General features: G+C 38.4%; 1 protein-coding gene and 2 long non-coding RNA genes across 3 annotated transcripts in view; 2 read left to right on the top strand and 1 right to left on the bottom strand.

Annotated features, from left to right (window-relative positions):
* The window catches only part of LOC123875037 (protein pellino), an 89,842-nt gene that overhangs the window by 34,856 nt on the left and 36,412 nt on the right, over positions 1-18,574 (bottom strand). The window contains exons 2-3 of the mRNA XM_045920685.1: positions 17,973-18,077; positions 2,354-2,585 (exon numbers count right to left, since the gene is read on the bottom strand). Coding sequence (XP_045776641.1) covers positions 2,354-2,585; positions 17,973-18,077 — 337 coding nt within the window. The remainder of the gene's footprint in view (positions 1-2,353; positions 2,586-17,972; positions 18,078-18,574) is intronic.
* Positions 1-18,574, top strand: part of LOC123875091 — a 62,986-nt gene that overhangs the window by 33,255 nt on the left and 11,157 nt on the right. The gene's annotated exons all lie outside the window — the stretch shown is intronic.
* On the top strand, positions 4,418-18,288 carry LOC123875100. Its single transcript, XR_006798077.1, has 3 exons — positions 4,418-4,545; positions 8,455-8,458; positions 18,277-18,288. It is a non-coding gene; the product is annotated as an uncharacterized LOC123875100 (long non-coding RNA).

Raw genomic sequence — 18,574 nt, 5'->3', positions numbered from 1 at the left:
TTGTTATCGGTCGAGCAGCGTTTGCTCATTGAGATGCCCCGATAGGGTCGTTGTCATCCCAGCGCGCCGGCTGAGGACCAACGCATTGTTCTCGCTCCAGGGGGCACTAACCCATGTGCGGCGATTAGATACGCCCGCCGGGATATGACGAGTAAACACACGCTGCACGGGCAACATAGTTTACGAAATTCTTAAAGATAACAATCATCTGGCAAACGTGACCGAAATACAACACAACGTTGCTCGTGTTTGTTTCATACATGTTTAAGGCAATTTTTTTGTAGTTCTCATTTTATTTCTGGTTTTGAAAATCTCGTGGTAATTTTTAGGGTTCCGTACCTCAAATGGAAAAAAGGAACCCTTATAGGGTTATACTTCGTTGTCTGTTTGTCTGTCTGTCATGACCCATGTCATGTCTGTCAAGAAACCTATAGGGTAGGTACTTCCAGTTGACCTAGAATCATGAAATTCGGCAGGTAGGTAGGTCTTATAGCACACATAAGGGGAAAAATCAGAAAACCCTGAATTCGTGGTAATTTTTTTGGGTACAATTTGTGATTTATTTTTATGCATAATAATTTTTGATTCTGACTCGCAATACATGCTTTAACTCATTTTGTCGTCTTCCACTGCCGTATGATTTTACTCTTAGGTATATTCTTGGGCTCATTTTATAGTCTTCCATACAGCATGGTTTCACGAGCCATCCAACCACTCTATCAAAAATTATAAAGCCTACAGACCAAGGTACACTACCGACATGATAAAATCAGTATACCTACGTCGGACGTGACTCTTGATTTACTACGGAGTGTTTTCGTAATGAATTGAATTCTATATTTCGTTTGATGACGTATCTACAAAAGTGCTGCAAACGAATCGTGCTACCACCCCCCAGGTATACCTAGTTGCGGCGCCATTGTTTGACATCACACCGCATTGTTTGAATGCTCCATAGAGCAAACACGGGGCGTCTGCTCGCAGATAAGCGGAACAGAATGCAAGAACATGCGACGCCTTTGACAACAACTACCGCTATATCGAAATGTGTGTGGGTTGCGGTCTTTGTATCAAGCAAAACTAGGGCGCACGAGTTTCCGAGCCTCTGACAATACAACTTTTTTATCGATGACAACTGACAATAACTTGCCTGTGATTTTATCTCATCTGCGAACAAAGATTACCCTGCTAAGTAATAGGATTTACTTCACTCGACACACACTAATGAAAATACGTTGGTATTTGGTAACATTTGAAGATGGAAAGCGCAGCGTTGGCATTAAGTAGGTATACGATATCATATGAGTCGCCGGAAGGGATGGAACTAGGCGGCAGCGCAAGACTGTAGCTTGTGGAAGTCCCTACAAGAAATACGTTGGTATTTGGTAACATTTGAAGATGGAAAGCGCAACGTTGGCATTAAGTAGGTATACGATATCAATTATCATATGAGTCGCCGGAAGGGATGGAATCTAGGCGGCAGCGCAAGACTGTAGCTTGTGGAAGTCCCTACAAGAGATCTGAAGAGATGTGAGTCAATTTAGCTGGAGCTCTCAGGACTCTAGTACCTAAGTGATCCTATTAGCATTTGGTCAAGGTAATAAACAAGTACCTGTGCCAGTTTTATAGACCCATGGATCGATTTCTATTGCTAAAACTGCAAAGGTTGCAAGATTTGCATTATGCTTTGAAGGTAAACCTGAGAAGTTGCATTATGCTTTGAAGGTAAACCTGAGAATATTGCAAACCCTTAAAAATGCACATCATCATACCTAGAGTTAGATGAAAGCATAAAAAGTCAGTAGGTATGTCCAGGAACTTTTCTAGTTTTTAGAAACGAGGAAGCTTTGCATGAATAACATAGGATGCAAACCTTCGTGGTTTTTGTGTTGCAAAGTACAGTTAAGTACCAGACAGAAAGGTTCTAGGTAAAACGCGACTCTCAGTCCTAAAAAGTGTAATAGTGCCTTTATCTTGACGACTAGGTATTTCCACAGGTTTTTATCGTTGCTTTCGTTTTTCATCTAAATGGGAAAACCTGTCTGTGGCACTGAAGGAATTGTATCCACTTTGGAGTTTCCCTACGAAATCTACTGTTATTTCGTTGTTTAAAAGATTATTGTCTTATCTTACGAGTATATCTCACGTCCAAAATCCAAATTACGTCGTAGATCAGTATTCTGCTGAAATTATAAATCTAATTGGTCCACAGAACCAATTAATGTAAAAGCCTGTAAATAAAAGAGCCTGTTTATTTGCTCGCTATTGTTTATTAAAAAAAAAGAACACATCTCCTCTACTTCATTTAAGTAGAGACCGGGCCATAGACTAGCTTGGCAATTTCAAGACTGACCTGGAACATATCTGTGTCAGGATCCTCCGTGTACTCGACTATGACAGCCTGACTGCGGCTGAGTGTGTACGAGATGGAGTGCTGGCTCGCATCGAGGATAGCTTTGCTGCTGTGGGGTGTCTTCACGACATAGTGTTTGGAGCGACGCACGCCGTTCGCTGCCGGGCGTCGGTATAGGACGAACTTGCTGCGGCGACGCCCGCGCTCTCCTGCGGGAAGAAACCCGTTGTACCTGAAATTAAAGATCCTATTTAAGACACCAGTCTTGCAGCCCACTAAGTAGGTGAGTAGTCTAACAGAGCCGTCAAACTTAAACACATGTAACAGAATGAGAAACTTAACAAGTGTAAATGAAAAATTTATAACACCCCCGACAAGTGAAGGTTATATATAGTAACTAGAAAAGAGCTGATAACTTTCAAACGGCTGAACCGATTTTCTTGGATTATAGCTTAGAACACTCTCGCTTAGACCACCTTTCAAACAAAAAAAAACTAAATTAAAATCGGTTCATTAGTTTAGGAGCTACGATGCCACAGACAGATACACAGATACACACGTCAAACTTATAACACCCCTCTTTTTGGTTAAAAAGATCCAAAGTTGAAAATCTATGTGTGACATTTTGAACCAGCGAAGGACTTTTGTTGAAGTACGCGACAGGTTGAGAAGGCAATTGGGGTATGAGGCGGGGGGACGCCCCACATACCGGCACATCACCAGCGATCACCCGCCGCGGGTTAGCGCGGATCCTTACATATTACAAACTTTGAACAGACAGACAGAAACATAAAAAAATAAGAAACGTTATTTTAGAGGGGGAAACATAGCATAGAAGAAATAAAAAAACACTTAGCAGGTAGCGATGAGCTAAGTTATTTGGAACGATAATATTAGGGCAATAACCCAGCCGTTATCGATTGTATAGGAAAGGTCAAGGATCAAAAATTGTAAAGTCCAACTGAGGATGAATATTGGCTGACAATAGCTAATGAAGAAATTTTAATAGTTAGGTACGGTTGTATTTTTGTCGTCTTTCTCTCCTCTCAGGACGTGAACCCTCAAAACTAATTAAATATCTCGATAAAAGCGACCCTCAAAACTAAGTAAATATCTAGATCCGATACCAAAGCGGTATGGGTAATGTAAAACTGCCATAACCCGTCTAGGTTAGCCCGCTTCCATCTTAGACTGCATAATCACTTACCACCAGGTGAGTTGGAGTTAAGGGCTAACTAGTATCTGAATTAAAAAAATGGGAAATCTAGGTAAGCCAATTGCCATATGGCAATTTAGACTTCGAGAAAAGACTCAGATCATTCGCGATCTTAACACAATGGAAGGAAGTGAACTACCAATTTTCTAAATCATAAAGTAATCAGAGGTCCAGAACGCTACCAACATCTATTGGAATAAACTAGTTCTATTCACTGTTCATCCCATCATCATCACATTGAACTTCTTTATTCCAGTTTAGATAGTAAAACAGTTTTACAAGGATTTAGGTCTAGTAATCAATTAGCTGGCACGAAAGTGGGGTGCGCTAAAATTGATCCTATCAGTATTCAAAGCCGTCGTGCGTGCAACGTGGCGGGCTTGCGGCGCCCGCAACCGTGCGTAATTTGATTACCGGCTAAAATCATAGCCACTAATGCATTATTAGTCCAGTCGTCGACAACCTTTCATTCCGGCGGGAATCACAGCGAAATGATTTCAAGTTATAACATTTGCGATTGTCTACGATTTCATTGTAGGTTAAACAGTACGGATAAACTAGAAGCAGTAGAATGTAAAGAAAAATATCTAATGAACTGTAGATTGTACTCGTACATATTGTACATAATTAAGCATTTTGAAACAAAAAACCAAAACGAGAAATCGAACCTGAAAAACTTTTTCCCAAGTCATTGGTTGCTAGATTGTAAACGTTATTTTTGTTTCAGTGTCAATTTTTTTATAAAAAAATAAAACTGTTTGCCCGAGAATATTATAGGTAGAAAAAATCCTTTATTTAAGGATTCATATTCATCATCATCATCATCATCATCATCACCGGCTCACTACTGATCTCATGTCAGAATGAGGAGGGTTTAGGCCATAGTCCGTCACGCCGACCCAGTGCGGATTAATAAACTTCACACAATTTTGAGATCTTTATGGCGAACTCTCAGGGATGTAGGTTTCCTCACGATGTTCTCCATCACCATGTTAATATTACTTATCATAAATATCAAGCTCTGATGCGAGTCAAGTGTTAATGGCTTTAACGACGACGCTCACACTAACCTGCAATAAATACCTCGGCGCCGAAGGTTGAGTGTGCCTGCTTTTAGCATTAGACGAGCAGCGTAACATCCACTATAACACGGCTATTTCGTTTAATTAAAAATTTTAAGCGTCCTCGTGTACAAAAATAGTTTTTATAAAGAAATCTACGCGTGTAAATTACTAAATTAGGTCCACCATAGCATTATACATTATATACTAATTATGAAAACGTTGAAAGATATATTATTACAGCTAACCTGCCGCGTGTTTGCTCAGGTGGAATTTAAAAAAACCCTAAGTGAATGATTGATGATGAGTTAGAGAAAATCTACATGCAAAATCTTAAGTTTCTAGACCCAAAGTATAACAGAGTAAAAAGAGGTAGCCTATGTTCGTCTCCGAGATGTAAAATGTTGTCAAAATCGGTTAAACATGGGTTAAACCACAGCTTTATCTGTCATGAAAAGGTCAGACGATAGAAACAATTTCGCGTTCATACTTATATTAAATACATAACTTATGTATCTAGAGACAGGAAACTTAAGTATTACGTACCTACTGCATTAAAATAAGGAAACAATAATAAAAATAAATTATTTATTAAAGTAGACGTAAGTAGAAGTAGGAGTAAATTAGTTATTAGAGTGGAAAAGTTAAAACATGGTAATGCATCGCCTAATCAAAGGTTGTCCATAACCATTCAGCGTGGCAATGCTGCCAGCTTGATGGGCAGTTTTGACCGAGGGAGAATATTACTTTTGACAATATTAATTTATAAGTAGTAGGTTTTAGGAATCGATATTGTTCATAATTATTTATCGAATATTGTATCTTTGACATTAAATCATTATTATTTATGCGTACCTAATATATTAGTTAATAGCTTATTTAGCATTTTAACTTTGTCGGATGCTATACCGACTTGCCGACGACGCATCGACAGTCAGCACTTGGACGCGTTAAGTGATGTCATGCACCGTACGTTTTTGTTGAATTATTATAACAACGTGAGACAGTAACGGCATTTCTTGCTTGCTGTTTTTATTCATTTCGTGAAGTGTAAACATTGTTGCTACTGACACAGTATAGCAATTATACAGTAGCGTAAAGCTGCGTAGTCTATCCAGTTTTTCGCGCACTAACTGTGCCTGCTCTAGCGGATTCTGAATTCAATGTTATTATTGAATTAGATAGGAATGCCCGAAAGGTAAAAGCACCTTTGCAGATTTTGAAAACTTTAGTGTTTATTTGATACACGTACAGGAACAATAGTTACCTATGCTCTAATTGTTTCTATGCCTTCAGTGAAGTGAAATATTGCAATAAAATCCGAATATCTCTGCAGAAATGTAGTATTATTATTAAATCATAAATGTCAACTGTTCTGGAGCAGTTATGATTTTAGCTGTAGGTCAAAAATCTATTTTTATGAGAGAAGGTGGTTTAAATATTCTATGCCTTTACCTAGCAGTTGTTCATAAATTTAATGTTTTAAGTAGGTAATCCAAATCGCCTAGATGGTGGTACGGCTTTGCTAGGTGGTTTGACTTCTGATTCAAGTGCATTTTTTGCCCTACTGTATGATTGTTAAGCTGAGCTACTGGAGGGCAAGAAATGGTACAATGTCGATCCGTTCGCGACGCATGGGAAGCCGAGCAAGTGCAGCTATTGTGTGCTATTGTATAACCTCATGTAACTGCGTTGACATAATGTATTCTGATGTTTTAGTATGCCGCCGTTAAGGAGGTAAAAAACGGTTTAACCATTTATGGTGTTCCGTACTCAAAGTATAACATGGGACACTTATGTCACATATCTCGGTGTCTATCTATCTGTCCTTTCATCCATCTGTCATGGCCGTTTTATACAGAAACTGTTAAATCTGGAAAGAACAGTTAGAGAAACTTTTTACCACTACATAACCCGCTTAGCAGTGTGTTCAAATTTTGATTAACAAATTAAGCTTTTTTTACTAAGGTTATAATACAATTTTTGATTTAAAATTAATTTTAATAACACAATTCTGTAGCACTTGTGAATCCCCAACGTGTCTTTTAACATAGACTTGTGTGGTTATTAGAGACTAAATATTGTTATGACCAGGAACAAAGTATTAAAACTACGCAAAAGCTGAAACCCCGACGCTAGACGAATGTGCACCAGACTACAGACTAAAAGCCAGACATATTGAAAGTTAAAATAGTAACCGTACGAGCATAACATATAATATAACACTTGACTATGCGAAAATTCAATATCGTAGGATGTTTCAGTGGTTTCAGTTTTGGAATTACCAGATATTCTTGTATCTTGTACTAGCTAGGGTAGGCCTTACCTGAAAGGTGCCAACGAGACCATAACGAGACCCTATTACTAAGCCTCTGCTGTCTGCCTGTTTGTCAGCGGGCAGTATCTCATGAACCGTATAATAGGTAGAGAGTTGAAAATTTCAGTGTGTGAAAACATTGCAGCTATAATTTTACAAACAATGAAAATTTCAAAACGGCCGCCGTACAAATTTAAAAAGTACATAATATGCTGTACCTTGTACGACGCGACGATACGAAGGATGCCCTTCGTATGCGAGTCTGACTCGAACTTGACCGTTTTTTTTTGTTGGCTTATTTTGGAGATTCAACTATTTAAATAATCTTTAGGGGCAATACTCTCTTTATGTTATTTGGCTATGGGCTCAGAGATTAGATACGAGATAAAGCCTGTTTTGTTCGAATAAACAAAATAGTACAATGCTGTACAATTCTGAGATAACAGTGTGTGAGCTAAAAGAGCTTGCCCTACATTACAGGAATAAAAAATCTCGAGTTCGATGAAACTTCCTGTTTTGCGGCACTACTAACAAGCAGGTTTCCGGTACCACCAGGTCGGTGCGGGTAATATAACCTAATACCTATTATATTATGTGCTCTTACATAAAGAGGCAGGTAGGTACCTAGGTACAATGTGTAAAAAATATTGTAAAACTAAACCACCCTCCTCTGTCTTTGAGTTTGCACTTCTACTTGGAATAGAAGTTGTTATAATCGAATTAGTGGTGTGACTAACATAACCCTAGCCAAGCCTCACAACTGACGGGATCGATGTAAGTACCTTGTAGCATGTGGGTTTAAGGATACCGTACTTACAGTTACTCCATCTATGTAACTTTATTTCGCTCTCTCTGCATCGTATTTCCTCATTGTTGACGGTCGTGACCCCTTTCTATTAATTATAAAATGGTTGGAATTTTCTTGGGATAATAATGCGATGGAGTCCTAGATCAACTCAACTAAGAGAATGAGAGACATCTCATCGTAAAAGCGTAAGAGTCGACAGACTCTTTCGCTCCGTCTTGCCTGCGCAGTTAAAACTGCACAGGCAAGACCGAGAACTGCGCAGTCTATTCTTTAGCAGCTTTTGGAACTGCGCAGATACCGTCTTGCCGTCTACACGCAATGCGCAAACTGGCTTGTGCAGGTAAGCTCTCAGTTAAGACGGAGCTTGTAGCCGGAGCCTTAGGTTTATCAGTTATTATTATCAAACGTTAGTGATAACTGACAGTATACGGAACATCTTAACTTGCTCACCGAGCTACGAAAGAAACGAGGCCAAATTGGAATCTTTACAGTCACCCGTCCAGTTACCGCCCCGTATCTACGTTGCTTATTCAACAGAATTTCCTTTAGATTTGTCTCTAGGCTTATAAATTATAATGTAAGCTCTAGATTTAATTCTGATTGCTTTACGGCTACCATCCAATCTGTTTATCCGCAATTTTCATCGATAAAAACCTAGGTCATTGTCAATATTGAACAAAAAGCGAGACGAATAGCTAGGACGGTATTGCACAAATCAATTTTATGCTTTTAATTTAGTAAAATATTTTTTAATAGCTTAGCTAATGAACGCGTCTCTACATAATATGTAAAGACCTGATTTTACACATAAAAAGTCGATGTTAACCTTTCGTAAAACCCATCGATGTTAGTATGCATTAATCCCATCAATTAATCTTTATTTATAGATTAAATCTAACTTAATAAATCATTATTAATAATCAGTTAATCACTGACAGTTAGTAAAATAAAATCTATAAAGGTTCCTTCCTACGTCTTAGTCTTAGCGCAATATTTCCGTCACGGTCACATTAATTTCAAAGTACTTAGTGGGATGGCCTGTGGTTAATCGAAACTTTGTATGGATTATTAAAAAAAAAAGATTCCGGCGAATTAAGATCCTCCTCCTTTTTTGGAAGTCGGTTAAAAATAACAGGTCCCTTGCATTAAGTGTATTGCTATTCCTTTCGTAATGCTCCCTGAGGAAAAGGACAGTACTAGATTTAGAACTGTCAACTCAGTTTAGAGGTTGTGTAGTAGATTAGATACTGACAGGCATAGAACCTTTAACACATAGCCTAATCACTTGGGTTAGAAAATTGTGATAGAAGGTTTTATGCACTCACTAAGAAAGGATATTTGAAAACTTTCATCCCCTAGTTTAAACCCCTTGGGTCCGAGAGGGTAGGGGATAAAAGTTTGTATGAAAGTCTACTATTTTTCAAGTTATATCCATGAAACTTAGTATTTAGGCTTTTAGTTAAAACTTAAAAGTAAAGAAATACTTACATGTCTCACAATTTTTGGAAACACCCTTCGCCGATTTTCGAAATTCTACTCAAGTAAGGTATTCAAAGTCTGTGATAGCCTAGTGGTTAGAACGTCCGCCTCCTAATCGGAGGTCGGGGGTTCGATCCCGGGCACGCACTACTAACTTTTCAGTTATGTGCGTTTTAAGCAATTAAATATCACTTGCTTTAACGGTGAAGGAAAACATCGTGAGGAAACCTGCATGCCTGAGAGTTCTCCATGTTCTCAAAGGTGTGTGAAGTCTGCCAATCCGCATTGGGCCAGCGTGGCAGACTATGGCCTAAACCCTTCTCATTCTGAGAGGAGACCCGTACTCAGTAGTGGGGCGGAAATGGGTTGATCATGTATATGTATGTAAGGTATTCAAGCTTGTATGAGATAAGTTCCAAGCCTACGTTATTTCAACATTTATCATTTAATGTTTTATACCTAGTAATACTTAGTAATAAGCTAAGCTGATTTCTACTTCCGTGGCGCCACGTACGTAAAAATATGCGACAGGCCGAAACTAATCTTTTTATCTATCTAGTTCGAATTATTTTTTCAGTCGATAAGTGCCTTACTATAATGATTACAATGAGCAACAAAGGTGTTTATTTTAGGCGTAGTTATCTTGTGAACGATAATCTAATCCGGTTAAGTCATTTCCGTATTAAAGTATGATTTGTTTGGAAAGATAACCAAATTAAATATATTTCTGTTGGCTCTATCTTCCTTATCGTATAGAAGTTTTTTTTTATTATTATTTAAAGATAGTCTGAATAATACTAACAAATATATAGGTACCACTTGGGTATACGAAAATAATTATTAAGAAGAAAATATTTGTTTGTTTATAATCAATAAACTCTGAAACTTCTGAACTGATTTCTTCTCTGAATTCTTTAACAATTACATTGGAAATTAATAATTACCTACTGACAAAGTCAAAATCATTTATTCAATATGGGTAGGTACTATTGTACACTTTCTGATTGTCAAACAATGATATAGTGGTGATAATTAATTAATAATTTAAGTCATCTAAGATAAAATAATACTAAGTAGATTCGTGCTAGCCTAGTCACTACCTAGTGGTAAAACTGGCGGCTTCTATTCCGGAGGTCGGAGGTTTAAGTAACTAAATGCCACTTGCTTTAACGGTGAAAGAAAACACCTTGAGAATACCTGCGTGCCTGATAGTTCCCCATCATGTTCTAAAGGTGTGAGAAGTCTACCAATCTGCACTTGGCCAGCATGGCGGACTATATAAATACCCTTCTCATTCTGAAGGGTATATAAGGAATATTCTGTGCTTAGTAGTGGGCCGGCGATAAATTGATCATGATGAAATATTTAAGTATCACGGAGGCACGTGTGAGATCTAACGGTGCTCACAGTTAAAGGAATAGTATTAAGTACTGTTAACTACTTATACATATTAATAAAAGTATATTCGTACTGTGTTGAAGTGTCATTGACCCTTTGCCGTAACGAGCACTTCCTTAATTTAATTTGTGCACCACCTGTAAAGCTATTATTAAGTGTAAGTTAGGCTGGGTGCACATTGGCTACTATCAATTAAGTGATGGCTTCTATTTAGCTCCTCCCTGGCGCAGTGGTAAATGGTCTGGTCTGGTCGGGTGGGAGGCTTCGGCCGTGGCTAGTTACCACCCTACCGGCAAAGCCGTGCCGCCACACGATTTAGCGTTTCGGTACGATGCCGTGTAGAAACTAAAGGGATATTGGTTTATTGAAAACTGCCATATCCCTTCCAGGTTAGCCCGCTTCCATCTTCGACTGCATCATCACTTATCAGTATCACCAGGTGAGATTGCAGTCAAGGACTAACTTATATATATATTAATAAAAAAAGTTTTTAAGTTGAGTTGAGTGTAGGCTCCTTTCGAAACAAACGAGCGTCCGCGTCCGAGTCCGAAGCATTTTGTTGCATTTCATAGCTGCTATATAAACGAGCTTGAGCATCTTTTATAGATGTTATGGATGTCAGAGCGGCTAGGCGATATCCAATGTATGTATGCCCAGCCTAACGAAACCTAGCTGGCCGGCGAAGTCACCGAGAGTGGTTCACTCTGTCGAGAGTGCTAAGTTATAGAGACGTCACTTGCGCTCTAATGGAACTGAAAATTAAATTATTAACCCCCGACCCAAAAAGAAGGGCACCTATTATAAGTTTGACGTGTGTATCTGTCTGTGGCATCGTAGCGCCTAAACGAATGAACTGATTTTAATTTAGTTTTTTTTTTGTTTGAAAGTTGGCTTGATCGAGAGTGTTCTTAGCTATAATCCAAGAACATCAGTTCAGCCGTTTGAAAGTTATCAGCTCTTTTCTCGTTACTGTAACCTTCACTTGTCGGGGGTGTCATAAATTTTTAATTAACACTTGTAAACTGTTCGCATTAGGTTTGCTAGTGACGCTGTGACGTCGGATTCCACGCAGCAGCAAACCGCGCAAACGAGCAATAGGTTAAACCATAAGCTACACTCATCTTTATGTTCCAGTGTTAAGGTTTATAATAAACTGAAGTTGTTGATATTAAAAAAAAATTACATTTCGTAATGAGAAACATAGATAGATACTTAACAGGGCTCTCTCCGTCACTCGTTTCATACAATCGTAGTTCCAATTTCATTTGAATATTAAGCAACCAAAGTCCATGAAATTTTGCAGACATATTCTAGAAACTAATATCTGTGTCTGCGGTGTTTTAGATTTTTCTAAAAATATGTAGTTTTAAAATTACAGGGGCTCAAAGATTTGTATGAAAATTTTTAAGACCGCATAACTTTGAAACAGAATATTTTAACAGAAATCTGGAAAACCACAGACATAGATATTAGTTTTTAAAATATGTCTGAAAAATTTCATGGACTTTGGTTGCTTAATATTCAAATGAAATTGGAACTACGATTGTATGAAACGAGTGACGGAGAGAGCCCTCTTAATAATTTGTGCAAACGTGGTCACTTGAGTGATGAGTGATGACATTTTGTTCGCGACCTATCGTCTGAGGTCTATAGTAAATAGTAAATGGCTAAAACCTCATCTCAAAATGGCGTAGATCAGCTTCCTTCATTTTTGGCATTCCCAGCCTGTTGCGAGAGGGAAATTGTTCGCATTCAGTGATCAAATCTAAACGAAGAATGCTTCGTTGTCACGCACTTGGATTACATCAGAGAGCCCGCAGCGGAAGAATTCAACGTAATGAAAACTATCGTAAAATCTAACACGGTACTGTAAGATGCCAGTAAATTAAATTACTTGTTAGCAGATAATTGTAGTGAAAGTACATGCAGTAAGCTGTTGGTTACTAAATAATCTAGTATTCAATCGGATACATAATAATATTTGAATCATACAAAATGTGCAAGATTTAATAAACATTTCACACCCCAAATAGGTACTAAAACAGTTAATGCATCTTATAATTTTCCGTCGCCTTTAATTTAATACCTTTTTGGCCACTCGGGTGGACCTCCTGATCTTAGTTCCATATACCTCCAGTATATGGAACAGGTTATGGGTATAAGCATAGAGATAGTATATAAACAACTAGCGAAAACTAGTATGTCTATGGGTATAAGAACCTATAAACCTGGTCACCCTTTTCCTTCCAATTACTTTATAAATATTTTTTTGAGGTTTTTTTATATCTGAATGTTTGAAAAAACTTTAATTAAGGAGTCCAATAGACTTTGCTGCCACTTAAGTCAATGCTGGGACTTACTACTTAATCAACCGTCAAATACGATTGGGCAACTGGACAACCCTCTGGTGATTCATGATTTCAGACGGCAGAACCTATCCTGAAATGGACGCCTCACTAAACAACAAATGATGTTGGAACTTACAAAGATGGTATCTAGGTAGGATTTACATTATTATCAACGATTTCTAAAGGATGCTCGAAGAAATTGCAACATCAATTTCAACTTTGTTCCGAGTGCTTCCTTATATGAAGAAGCAAATACAAATCACACAATCACAAAAGGAATGCCATTTGCCATACGGGAAGTCCGCAAAAGATTAGTTCAAGCAGGCGATATCAAAACGACAACGCTTGCATTCTTTGACAAAGGAATAGCGCGTTTATCAGTCCTAGACTATAAGGCTTCGGACCCATTAGGCAAATAGAAACTTAGACTATTTGCCTTCCATAGTATATTTTACATTTTTTATAAGTATAGATGGAGCGTACTGTAGTTACGCAGTTAGCAACGTTTCAGCCTGTGCCCTCTTTATGAAAGTAGTATATTTGCCTATGGGCACAGTTTACGACAGATAGGAAAGTTGTAATATAACATCGAGGCTTAGAGTCAACCGGCCAACTGTAAATTGCAGTCTGCCTAATGGGTCCAAAGCCTAAGTTCATTCACATGGACTGACGCTTAATACACAGTAATAAGGGCGAAAATCAACTGACTCCTTGTGCAGAACATGAGCGTTGTGTCCTCAGAAATCCATGCAGATCTTGTACAAGCACCTGCTTTATCCCTTTTCACGCGACCTTAATTCCGCCTAGCTGCAGATGTAAATAAAGAACGGATAATACAATAATATTATTATACAGTTTTCAATTGATAAAAACGTATATAATACCGTTATCACAGAGAACGTAATTAAAATGTCGAGTGCCCTATTTAAATTGCGTAGTACAATAGGTAGATATTAAGAGTGTTTTACACTTGAGAATGTTACAAATAAAGCGACTTGTTACAATATGAATGACGATAAACTAGGTGTAACTCTTTGATAAATAAGACACAATTTGTAAACCGTCTTCAAAGGAGGTTGTTGGTATATTTATAAGTTTGCCTCTATCTTGCACCTGTGATTATGTTTATTTAGACTCTTTAGAGTAAAGAAATGCCTTCTACTTATCCTTGTCCGATTTCAACTGGAGTCAGGCCACAAGCTTCTTAATAGTAAGAGCTTCCACCATCGAAGCCTGATGTACTAAGTTTTTTTGGCACAGGCCCTAGGTTACCTTATTTACCCGTTGCAAATTTTGACTAAACGCATTCCCAATGTTATAAAAGTGCTTTTTTTATAACTAAACGGAAAGAAGTGTAAGGAATAAAATACCTTCAACATGAACTGCGATAGTCATAATTTCTTTTCTTGATAACATTAATGGCACGTTTATTATGACTGTGAATAATTAATTTACACAGTTACCTACTAACCGTTTTGGCTTGTGGGCGGAAAAATGTCAACTTCGTAGATCGCTGTAAAAATAGTATCACGATATCAGCACCACACGATGTATTGTACATTGATTACAGAGTTCTTTACCATATTATTGGGAATCCAAGTTAGGAAAGTTGGTGGGTCTCTGTGGGTGTGAGCAATATGAGCATGCTTGAACAGTTACAGCTAGGTATGGTCATATCTTTCCCGACTGGGATAACGTAAATGAAAATTAAGGAGAAGATTGAAGGTACCTATTCATGCAACCGAACCTGGGTCCAAATTCTACGGGTCAAGCCCGATCTCGATGTGTTTGCGGATACAATAGAACGAGCGTGTCTTGAGTTAAGCGAGAAGTCAGTGTGAATGTTTTTTAAAATTGTTTAATTTACTTCGTATGTTAATTTTTATCTTTCTGTCTTTATTTTATTGTATCTTCTATTTTCTTATTGTATGTAATTAATTAGTATAATTGGGTTGTGGCTATTAAATAGATAAAATAAAACCTAAAAAAGCCAAAGCATTAGTTCCAACAGGTTTCTATGCCTCGTGCAAAGTTTGGCAAGTCTACAGTTGGACATAAATGATACTGGCACGCGTCCAGCCCATTCTTTAATGTGTAACATATTAGCTCGCCCATAAAAACGTTCTAAAATAAAATAAAAATAATAATCAAATTGACTTTGGCTGTGGGTTCCAAGAGATACTGCAAAGTATTACATAAAACAAATGCCATGACGTGACCTACTGGCGGACATAACCGTATATCAAGCGATTTATTGTAGGTTAGCCAACGTTGACTGTAATCGGGAACTGAATGTTTACGATTTACTACAATCTCCCTGGATTATGATGTTGTATACGAGATACAAGAATGAGAAATCGTATAACATGGATGAGGTATGGCTGTTGTACAGTATAAGTTGTATTACATCAATGTAACTAAATGGTTGTACAAAACATTTTCTTCCGTATAGTTGTATTCCTCACTGCTGAGGGTTGTGACCCCTTTCCATTATTCATTTACATAAATGGTAGGAATTCTCTTGGGTTAATTAGTTTAAGTAAATAATCTTTTCTGAATTGGCTCTGGTGCTTTCCTGGAAGGAAGGTTCAGAGTCCATCCGTAGAATCTAAATATAAAATTAAAAATTACACCTATGTATAGAAATACCATACAAGGAACACCAGTCTTCGAATAGTGCGTGTTGCTAGTGATGACATATAGGTCTGATACATCGTCGCTAACTATGGACCTTATAAGAAAGCTCAGAGTCACTCAGAGAGCGATGAAGAGAGTTATGCTTGAAGATAAAATAAGGAGATCCGTAGGAAAACCAGAGTGGCGAAGCTGGAGTGGCAATGGGCAGGGCACCTAGTTCGAAAAACCGATAGGCGTTTAGGTCCCAAGGTGCTGGAATGGCGACCTCGCACCGAAAAGGGCAGCGTTGGAAGACCCTTCACTAGGTGCGGACGACCTCAGGTGAGTCGCAGGGAACCAATGAATTTAGGCGGCGCAAGACTGTGGCGTGTGGAAATCCCTACAAGAGACCTATAGCCAGCAGTGGACGTCTATCGGTTGTTGTTGTTAATGATGATGATGATGATGATGATAGAAATACAAACTGGGAAGCGAGCAGCGCGTGCGCTCATCGCATCGTTATATCCAAAACAAAATCGAGGTTAGGACGGTCGGACGTTCGGTGAACCGTAAACAATCCATCTTGTCCTTCCTTAACCGTTTTCTCGCCATATACGAGAGACGTTACGTGACGTTAAAAGCAAACATACCACGCTGATGGATGAATACTAAAGCGATATTTGTGCGGGGTGTGAACAACCTCGTGTCCCGACCACTGACATTAGTTTTCAGGCATTTCGACGTACACTGGAAAATTTAAATCATTTCCCAGCCAATGGAACGGTTCGACGAAATTCCGTTACAACTTTCAAAGAATTTCACAAATGATTGATCTGATTGATGTTGGTGATTTTCACGACCTCCCTGGCGCAGTGGTCTAACAAGTGGGGCGTCCCTGGTTCATATCTTGACATGGGGGAATTTATAATTTCTACATTGTCTCTGGTCTGGTCTGGTGGGAGGCTACGGCCGTGGCTAGTTACCACCCTACCGGCAAAGCCGGGCTGCCAAGCGATTCAGCGTTCCGTTACCGTGCCGTGTAGAAACCGATATGGAGTATGGGTGTAACAAAAAACTACCATAGCCCTTCGAAGTTAGTCCACTACCATCTTTGACTGCATCATCACTTACCATCAGATGAGAGCGCAAGGGCTAACTTGTAATTGAATAAAAAAAAGGTAAATTACATATTAAAAGCTGGGAAGACCCTGTTAGATGTAGAAAAAAGCAAAGAGAAAAGCACAAAGTTCGGTAAGTCCATTTTTGGCGATACGGTGATTTAAGTCGTAACTATCCTCGGTTGAAGCCTCCTTCCTTCATTTGTTTTGGTAAACTTCCTTGCTTGCAAGGCGAGCAAACGCACCGTTGCGCTATAGAGGTCGTCTACACCGGTAACTATTATCTTAATTAAGTATTACGCCATCTTGATCAAATTACGCGTAATCACACAAAAAGATCTGGTTTAAGGTTAAAAATATATAATACTAGCTGATGCTCGCGGCTTCGTCCACGTGGGTTTAGGTCGACGGATGGATAACATTCCATCATAATACTTTTCCGCCATATTAAATATCATGTCATGTCAATCATTATGTTCTCTGTACAAATGACACATTTACACATAACGGGGTCTAGTTTAAGGTCAGGCATAACATTAAGCATTAATGAAGGTTTTTACACACGCGAGCATTGGACAGTTTTGTACCTGGCACCTCTACCTCAATATTACTTTTCAAATAATGCAACGGCGGAGGGTTGATATTTAATCATACTACTTTTCCACCATATATGTAAGTACGTAATAATACTTAAATATCATAATCTCGATTAGTTCTCTACAATGATAGAGATCTACGAGTTATCACATATCGAGATCTAGTTGAAGGTCAAGCATAACATTAAGCATTAATGAAGGTTTATCCACACCCGAGCGAGATCGCCACATTGGATTAGTATTTTGTACCAAACCACTCTCACCTCTACTCCAATACTACCGATTTCATACTATATACAACAGCGAAGGGATGACATTTCATAATATTTTTCCGCCATAACATTATGCTAAGTATTTTCATCAATATTCATTGTCATTCACAGTGATCTACGCGTCATCACAGCATTGCATAAAGGTTCTTCCACACCTGAGCATGGCGAGATCGTCACAATAGACGAGCCTCTTGTACCAAGCTACTCTCACCTCTACCCCCGAAATTCCATCATTCTTTTCCTTTACCTTTTTCTATTTATTTCCCTACTTTAATATCATAATCTCGATTTAGTTCTCTACAATAATAGACGTACCTACGCATTATCACATAACGAGATCTAGTTTAAGGTGGTATAACATGAAGCACGAATGAAAGTGCTTCCACTTACCCCAGTATAACAAGTTCGCCATATTTGACGAGGGGCTTCGGCTTTAGTTCCGAGCCACTCTCGCCAGCCTCCTCCAGTATTGGTGAATCCGCACTGTCCGCAGCACTGCAGAAAAAGAAATATACGCTGTTAAAAAATTATACAGAGTAAAATGTAAACAAATTAAGTCAAGACTGACCTAACCACAGGCAAAATTTTTCTATTGTGACCGTGAAAGACGCACTTTAGGAATATCAGAGCCTCCAGGAATCGGTTTTAGGGGTCTAAAATGCTACCAAAATAAATATCGGGGTTTGTTGGGAAGTTTTCCTTTCACAGACAAAAAGTCAAAATACTGATGTATTATATGGCCTGTGTCGGTCTCTGCGCCTACGCCGACAAAACAAATGAATAGCTGATTCCTAGTTCTATGGGTGTATGAATATTAGTAATTTTATGTAGTATTGGATATATGTCACGGTAAATTATACGGTGGCATAAATACCGTTAGATTATAATCTAACAGAATCAATCTCGTGAGATTGTAAACTGTCGATACATTGTGTCGCAGCGAAAGCTTAGTGAGTTTTGAAACACCTGATAATATTACCCAATAGAACCTA

Source organism: Maniola jurtina, chromosome 19, assembly GCF_905333055.1.
Source record: "Maniola jurtina chromosome 19, ilManJurt1.1, whole genome shotgun sequence".
NCBI classification, from domain to species: Eukaryota; Metazoa; Arthropoda; class Insecta; order Lepidoptera; family Nymphalidae; genus Maniola; species Maniola jurtina.
The sequence above is the reverse complement of the archived record's forward strand: the minus strand, read 5'-3'. Positions and strand labels throughout refer to the sequence as shown.